Source organism: Hydractinia symbiolongicarpus, chromosome 4 (assembly GCF_029227915.1).
Source record: "Hydractinia symbiolongicarpus strain clone_291-10 chromosome 4, HSymV2.1, whole genome shotgun sequence".
NCBI lineage: Eukaryota > Metazoa > Cnidaria > Hydrozoa > Anthoathecata > Hydractiniidae > Hydractinia > Hydractinia symbiolongicarpus.
In genome coordinates this window covers 26,349,070-26,358,052 of record NC_079878.1, presented here as the reverse complement: position 1 = coordinate 26,358,052, position 8,983 = coordinate 26,349,070, and the positions used below count along the sequence as shown (strand labels likewise).

General features: G+C 34.0%; 1 protein-coding gene across 1 annotated transcript; it reads right to left on the bottom strand.

Annotated features, from left to right (window-relative positions):
• Positions 1-1,778: 1,778 nt before the first annotated feature.
• LOC130642090 (peroxisome assembly protein 10-A-like) lies at positions 1,779-8,847 on the bottom strand. Its single transcript, XM_057449165.1, has 9 exons — positions 8,684-8,847; positions 7,974-8,054; positions 7,667-7,743; positions 6,885-6,978; positions 6,550-6,615; positions 5,715-5,797; positions 5,503-5,622; positions 4,049-4,219; positions 1,779-2,503 (listed from the first exon to the last, which is right to left on the bottom strand). Exons 1-9 carry the CDS (start codon positions 8,793-8,795, stop codon positions 2,429-2,431), a joined length of 879 nt encoding a protein of 292 aa, XP_057305148.1. The 5' UTR covers positions 8,796-8,847; the 3' UTR covers positions 1,779-2,428.
• Between the last annotated feature and the right edge of the window lie 136 nt (positions 8,848-8,983).

Genomic DNA, 8,983 nt, shown 5'->3' with positions numbered 1-8,983 from the left:
TATACTCAGAAATTTAATTCTACTTTCGGTTATTTCGAAGAAATTACCTGACTGTAAACTTGTATCGTGTTTTATAAGATTTGAACAAAAACTGGAGTAACTTCTGTCAACAATTCAGAACTCTTTCTTGATTTTACAACTTAAAAAATTTTCCATGAAGAGTTTGTTCCGTGAAAAGAAAATATGTAGCAACAAAGATTGGGAAAAGTAGTTGTCGAACCTGTCACCAACAAACAGGTCACTACACAACTATCGATAATATATCGTGATGCAACAAACACAAAATCTGCGTACACATAGCAGTAAAGTTATACATGGCAATTCAATATTAGCAACATGGCAGCAATAGATAATCAAAAAGGCGAAACAAAGCATAAGTTATACTGTTTGTTTATGCCTGCATGTTGCCATGTCAACAAGACAAAACACAATATTAGCACTTGAACGCTATTTCCGCATTGTGCGGTTAACCAAACGCTTCGTAGTAAGCGCAAGTAAACACTGTAACATCACGAGAATCTTTTCTCGGACTACAATGACGAATTTCCATATTTGATAATTAAATGTACCGTCGGTGCACTTAGGCATCGTTAATCACTCTCTTCTGCTTATTGCTCCATACCAGAACAGAATTGACTAGTTAAGTGATAACTTACTTGGCTGTATCTTGTCGTACAAGAGCGTTGTATACAATTTAACCACATTTGGAGAAATCTCATTAATGAAAGGACGGGTAGAAGCTGAAAAGGTTGCCTTGGGTAACAATAAATACTCAGGCCATTTGTTATTCCCATTTGTAAATAAAGAAATTTGCTCCCTATTCTGAGGACGTACTTATTTATTAATAATTCAGCTATAGCTATATTGTTTATGGTTTAAATAAGGTGTGTCCACCCATGTGACAAATAATTTAACAGTGTTACACACTTTAAACCAAGTATCAACAAAAACAAACTTTTATATACGCCCCACAGTCAAATCCAATTATTCAGTTAGAATGCACTTTTCACACTCGCCCCCTCGGCTGCTTTTTTCCCATTTTCTTTTTGTAACTCAAGAAACGGTCTCTTATTTTGTTCTCTAAAACCCACATTTTGTGGAAAGCAATGCGCTGCGTTAGCGCATTTTTTTGAGTTAACTTTTAAAATCACAACAAACAGGTATTACACGTGTTTCTCAAGTTGTTGTCTCACATTGTTGTCTGTTATTTTGACAGAAACTAAAACTAATCCTAGATAGAAGAAAATTTCAAAACAACAACATTCTACTTAAATAGATAATACCCTCACTGACGTCACATTATTAGTTGAAGGAGAACTTTAAAATATGTCACGACAGGTAAGTAACGGGAAGTTTTAACGTCCTTGGGGATTTAATCCTAACGACTGGCTCTTTCTTGGTCCCCGACTGTAACTATGTTTTATTACCGCCAGAAATACGTGTAGCATTGCTCTAACTCCTGCCACACAAGCCGATTAGCGACACTACATATGACAACACTACATATAAAGTGCCCTACCGCCTCCGCCTTTGGAAAAATATTGGAATGGTTTAAAATATAAGATACAATTCTCCGAATTTAATGTTTCAACCTCCCTTCTGATAAAACTTATTTTTTAAGGCTGTCTTAGAAGGACTTTTCATATAAACTTGATTCCGGTCGATTCTTTTGTATTTAATGTACTAGAATTCTGCTGATTCCAAGAGCATGTATTTCGAATTAAAAAAAATTAAGTTTAATGTCTGGAGGGTTTGAAGTAACAACAACAACAACAACAACAAAAATATTTTCACTGGTTTATATAAGAAAGCTTCTGCGCATGCCTGAATATTACAATCGATTGCAAAAAATAAATAAATAAAAAAAAATTGTAAGTTGAATGAGAAAGGGAAACAAAAGAACTGTTAAACCGTTGCCAAGTTTCTCTAACGGTTTTCAAACGCCACGAAACCACACAAAACTTCCTAAAACTGTTCATTCAAAGATAAACTTTGTTGTTTTTGATAAAACATTAGAGTTCAATAGAAACGCAGATACCCTCTTATACCTTTCTCTTCTTCTTTCCCGCCCTAGTATTTCGTTAAATTTCTCGATTTTACTATATTGTACCGTGTTGGACGTGATCAGGTACAAAAAAAATTGAAAAATAAAACTAGACATGAAAGTTAAAAACGAACTTTTCATTTGAATTAATGACATATACAGATAGTCGAATGGAATAAACGAGACAATCGATTTGCTTCGCTTAATCTTAACCTTTTATAAGAATATACTCCAGAGGCTTTGATGACTCCGAATTTTTACATGAACTATATGGTGGTTAGTCTGAAATGATTCGGCGGCATGAACACGATTCAATCACGCTTTCGTTTGACCAAAACACGCCTTGCTATCGTGACTTTATCTTCAATGATTGTAAACTTGAGGTTATGTCGGATAATAGTGATGTAACCGCACCACTCGGGATGGCGGACAGATCTCTCGACATGCCGGACATTCAGACTATAAAGAAGAAAAACGTTTGTTTAAATAACGAATTTCAATAATCGGAAACGGCGAGAACTTCTAAATATGGAATTAAATAAAAAATCAGGTTTTTAGGCACAAAAACAACTTTGAATAAAACAACGATTATATAAATTGACATGCAGCAGTATATCTCATTAATGACAACGTCACTTCACCAGAATCAAACGATGGAGAGTGAACACGGCATGTGAGTTCGCATCACGTGGGGTGTGGTAAAAAATCACGTTTAAAGAACTGCAACAACAAATAGCGGTACAAACGATTTGGACAGTCATACCTATCCTTAATTCTTAACAAGCATTACATGCGCATTTAAAACTGTCTTCAGATTTGAATAAAATGTAAAAAAATAAATTATTTTAAATGGTTTGGCAAATAAAATTAAAAATTAACATTTTTTAGTAAATTTCACAAAATTAAGTTCCAATTATAATCAAATGAGATCAATTCCCATCTAAATACGGAATATATATTTAATAAAAATAATACATTAATGTAGGCAATATTTTGTTTCAAAAGATATTGTGCAGAAATTTCACGAGTATATAACCTGCATAACCGCCTAACTTTTCAGGGAGGGACGGTGAATTACTGCTCCTGGGCTTACAACGTCAAAACGACTTGAATAATAATTATGGTAATGGATGGTGGACGCAGGGTCGACTACTAAACTATCATGTTCAAGAAATAAGAAACCGTAAACAATAATAATGCCAGATAAAAGGGTTGAGTTAGTTTTGTTCTTCTAAATATTAATTCTGGAAGGTTTTATTTACACATATAAATTCTCAACGATCATTAAATTCTTAACTTGGGGTTTGTGAGTATACGAAGATAAATTATTTTTTTTAAAAAGAATTTAACGTGAAATGACAGCGAATAAAGAAACTCTCCTTGAGAGCCATGCCGACACCTACTCTGGTAGTAGTGGTGGAGTGACAATGAAATGTCACAAATCATGGTAAAATATGACAACCACGTTGGTTTTTGTATTATGATAGCGGCGATCGTTAGTGACTTAAGGGTCTCAATTTCTAATGCCTTAAAGAAGCGATACACTCTAAAACATATACACAATTAGTTCCTTCTTTTTTCATCTTCCCCCCTTTAAGTTCCATCCCCGTGAAGTTTATCAGCTTTTTCTGTCTTTAGTGAAGATTTCTCAACCAACACGTTGACAACGATTATTCTTTATTATTTAAGTGTGTTGAGATGTTATGTACTTGTTATAACAAGATTGTTGTTTCGAGGCTTGTACCAATGTTGAAGCATTTAAATTGCGTTTCACAAATAAAATGGAGCTGACCAACGTCTATCATTTGGAGGCAAAAAGTTAGACCCAATTTTTGGGGTGGTTTAGAGACTGGATTTTAAATTTGTTGACAGTACAACATTCACTTGAGCAACATTTTGCGTAAAAATAAAAATAAAATTCATAAAAGGCAATGTGAAAGAAATTTCAAATGTTTAGTCATGTGAAATAAAAATAAAAAAAACATAAATAAAAATTAAAGCTACCTTGACAGAGCACCAATCAATAAGGCACTTCCAACAAAACATGTGACCACACACGGTCGTTGTAATATCCCGAACAACATCCAAGCAAAGCATACATTTGTTTGTTTCCGTCGCTTCTACTGCGGATGAATCAACAATACTTAGTTCCGTTTCTGTTTTATTCAGCATTTCCTGCAAAGAAAAATAAATAAATAATAATACAACGTATCAAGAAAAACATTTGTCTATAAATAACCTGAACAAACTAGTCGCAAACAATCAACTATAGCTGCAGATCAGAAAAATAAACCATAACTTTGAGAAGTGTATGAGTAGTGGATAAATCATCTCTATAATTATGGCCGTATTTTGTCTGACTGTCCGCGAGAAAATCGTCGTGTTACGGAAACACGCAATGCGATATACAAAAAGGACGGGCGAACCCGTGGATTCTTCTATGGGCCACCGACTAGTCTCTTAAGTAATAGCCCTCGTCTGTCTGTTTGTTTGTCTGTTACGGAAACACGAAATGCGATTTATAAAAAAGAGTGACCCCGTGGATTTGTCTCTTTAATAATAGCCCTATTTTCTCTGTCTCTGCGCGAACCCCTCGCTGAGTTAGAAAATCATGCTACGGAAACAGAAATATCAAATGCGATACATTTTTATCCACTTTGTTGTGACGGGTAAATTTACAGGATTTTTCCACGGGCTAACGATTAGTCTCTATAATAATAGCAGTCGCCTGTCTGTCTGTCTGTCTGCAAGAAAAGTGTCGTGCAATTGGCACACAAAGAAGCGTTTAACTTAAAAACGGACGACGCTGTGGATTTTTCCACGGGTAACGACTAGTCTATATTTTAATACCCGTTTATGTCTGTCTGTCTGTCACGCAAAAATGGTACCGCAAGTTGCGAGAAGCACTCAATGCGGTATGAAAAGAACGGACGAACCCGTGGATTTTTCCACTGGCCATCGACTAGTCTCTTTAATAATAGCCGTCTTCTGTCTGTGTGCCCGCGAATGCGGCGTCCCGTAACGAAAACACGAAATTTTTAAAATGCGCACGAATATCAAATATATTTATTTAATAACAAATATATATCAGATATATTTCAGATAAATTTTTATCCGCTTTGTTGCAACGGGTAAATATAAAGGACGGGTGAACCCGTGGATTTTTCCACGGGCAACGACTATATGTCTGGCTGTTTCTGCGCAAGATGGCACCTCAAGTAGCGAGACATACGAAATGCGGTATATATAAAGGACGGGCATCCCGTGGATTTTTCCACGGGTTAACGACACTAGTCTCTTTAATAACAGCCGTATTTTGTCAGTGTGTCCGCGAAAGCCGTGTCCCGTAACGGAAACACAAAAATTTTAAAATGCGCATCAAAACAAATGCGATATATTTTTGTCCACTTTGTTGCGACGGGTAAATTTAAAGGATTAAAGGATTAATTTATTCACACCTTTCTCGCTTCCAGAATAAGTGATATTAGCTTGCAGAAAATTTGGGTTCCACCTAGTATCGCTAACCAACGAAATGTTCCTGCGTCATGCTCTGTGTCATCGCGAGGACGAATTATGATCTAACAAAAACAAAAAACACTGCAAATTCACATTGTAGGTTAACACTGTCATTGTGGGTTATGGTGAGGATATAACATAGTAATAACTATACATGTTTTACTCCAGCAATTCTTTTTGATAGATTTACATAAACACCTTGTATGTAGAAGAGAATAAGATGTGCGTGATGAAATACTAAAATAAACAAACAAACAAACAAAAATAGTTTCACCATTTGACAGGCAAATAATCATCTCAAACTAAGTATACAAATAGGGCCCTTTCGTATATTCACCCCAATAACAAACAACATAAAAAAAACTGAAAACAGCATTTACATCCAAGCTATCTCCCTCAAGAATAATCACTATTAGTTTCTATAAATATTTTTTCATATTAAATAAGATGAAGTTTAATCTTAGTTAGCCAAAACAAACTAATCTTAAAATTTAGTCTTGGTTAGTCACAACAAACTAATCTTAAAATTTAGTCTTGGTTAGCCACAACAAACTAATCTTAAAATTTAGTCTTGGTTAGCCACAACAAACTAATCTTAAAATTTAGTCTTGGTTAGCCACAACACACTAATCTTAAAATTTAGTCTTGGTTAGCCACAACAAACTAATCTTAAAATTTAGTCTTGGTTGGCCACAACAAACTAATCTTAAAATTTAGTCTTGTTTAGCCACAACAAACTAATCTTAAAATTTAGTCTTGGTTAGCCACAACACACTTATATTAAAATTTAGCCTTGGTTAGCCACAACAAACTAATCTTAAAATTTAGTCTTGGTTAGCCACAACACACTAATCTTAAAATTTAGCCTTGGTTAGTCACAACACACTTATCTTAAACCTGAAAATAAATACTTCATTCAAACAAACACATATAAAGTTGGTATGGAACGGTGATGAACACTATTCAACAGAGAAGAATAGAAGTTATACCTGGAATAATCTTGAAAAGAAAACGAAATAAAACAACCAGTTTAATTTTATGTGAAGATGCAAGACCTAAAATAAATAAAGAGATGTATAAAAAAGAGTATTTTTTCTTTCCTTCCTCCATTGCCATTGTCACACTACCAGTCTAATTAAAAAATAAACACAAGGAATTGTCTCAGACACACAAGCACCTGATACAAAATTTAAAGATTGTTTTTGTACACCATAATAAAATTACGTTGGAAACACGAATTTAGTTTACAGAATCATGTTTTTTGAAGAAAAATTGAACCCTAGCGTCGCAAGAGCATTCTAAACTGATAAAAAAAAATAACAACCTTCTAGTTGCAAAGTGTTGTGTTCAAAATGTTGGAGCAACTTCTCAATACAGTATGGTGACGTGCAATGCAGTAAAACTTGAAGTAGGCGTTGCTATGAATTAAAAAAAAAAATAGAATAATAAAAACCAGGAAATAAAAGTGGTAGTGCTGTCAACTTGTAATCATAAGGTTTCAGGTTAGAGTGCCTACTTCAATGCACTTTAAATGTGATATTGTCAGCCCATTTGGTGCCATCTACTGACCGCTAATCGGTTTGTGTGACAGGCTATCAAGCTAGAACAATGCTATACGTATCTCTAGCTGGTAATGTGACTTATTTATCGTCGGAGGGAAAGAAGAGTCAGCTGTTAGGATGGAATCCTCAAGGTCGTAATAACTTCGTGTTACTTATTTACTTAAAATTAATAAATAAATAGATATAGATAGATAGAATAAAAATGACAAAATGAAAGTGTAACGATTTTCCACACTGCGACCGAGATGCAGGTATGAGTTCAAAAAGTACAAAAACGTCATGGCGTTACATTTGCAACTAAAAACAACGAAACAAGTATCTTTTCTTGCGGATTACAACAGGAATAAATTAAATGTGAAAAACTGCACAGAAAGTAGCACAAGCCGCAGAATTTGTTATGTTATTTCTATTTTTAAGAAATGTATGTAAACAATACTCTGGCCTTCAGATTTTTTTAACATAATACTCAAGAGACCATATGAAACAACAAAATCTTTTTTGTTGGAATCTTTCAATCCCTTTATCTTTCATAAGACATACATACCAATTTAGAAGGTATTTTTCTTTTTGTCGCATCTACTTGTATAGTGCAGACATATTCCTCACCAAGTGTTTGTGAACCTAAAAGTGAAAAAAAGTTTTAAAATTCAGTCTTATCACCAACACGTTTGACTAACGTGCAGTAAGACTCTGTGAAATTTAAAGCAGGAAAATTTCTTATTCACTATTTTAGATAAATCATGTACAAAATTTTTTAAAAATGCACAAGCGTTTTAGTCAATATTTATTTTTGAGTGTGAACAAAGTTGCTTTTACATGACTGGGACATTTATTTCTAACTCCATCTGTACCTCTGACAGTTGTCAAGAAGAAGTAAACAAAATCAGCGATTACTTCAATTTCCTTTTGCCATAGAATCCAGATTTGGTCGCCTAGAAAAAAAGAAAAGAAAAAATTAAAAGGAATGTGTTGTTTTACCAATAACACTGTAGAATTATTGTATCAGGCCCAATTTGATTGGATACTTGGATGTCGGGCAGATGAAACATGTTTACAGAAACAGGAAAGAAACGGCACCAGCTCCTGATGACGACCGTTTTTGCCAACTGATCATACTCGTTGTTTTAATTGACTACATCTATCGTTTTTCTTTCGTTCTGTTTCATTTCATTTTAAGTTAAAATACTCTTTCTTTAATCACGTATTGTAAGGCGCGCTAATTTTTATCAATTTCCGAGCGTTGATAAGTTGCATTTTTTAAACAAATGGGTTGCTGGACGTAAAGAAACACAATAACTCGTTTACCCACATGCACTATTTCCGCACCCACTATGAGACAATATAAATAGAATAATGTCTAAGTGAAAATCATGCAAAACATGTCCATGTTATTACAGATGGTTTGTCTATTTGCAAAAAACAAATGGATAGGACAATCACAGTAACGTACGTAATCACAGAAACTTTTACATCAGTTGCTTGATTCTGAACTTTAATTGAATTAGACAAAAAACAATTTTATTTGAAGCAGACACCTTTTAAAAAATAACAGCAAACCTACCTAAAATATTCTGACACAAGCCATGAACTTGATTTCTTAAGATATTGATGTAAAATGAATCTTTGGTACATGTTTTTAACAGAGCTTGTTGACTTGCATCATTTAACACCATGTTTTAATAATGTCTTTTTTTTATATTCATTATTCTGTAAATGAAAATATTAGATTAAAGTTTATGAAAGCAGATAAAGGAGAAAAGATTTTAAAATACCAAAAGGATGTGTCCAAGCCCAGGCAATACTCAATTACTATAAAATTTTATTCGGTTTCAGTACGGTAACTTCATAGAATAAATTTCTT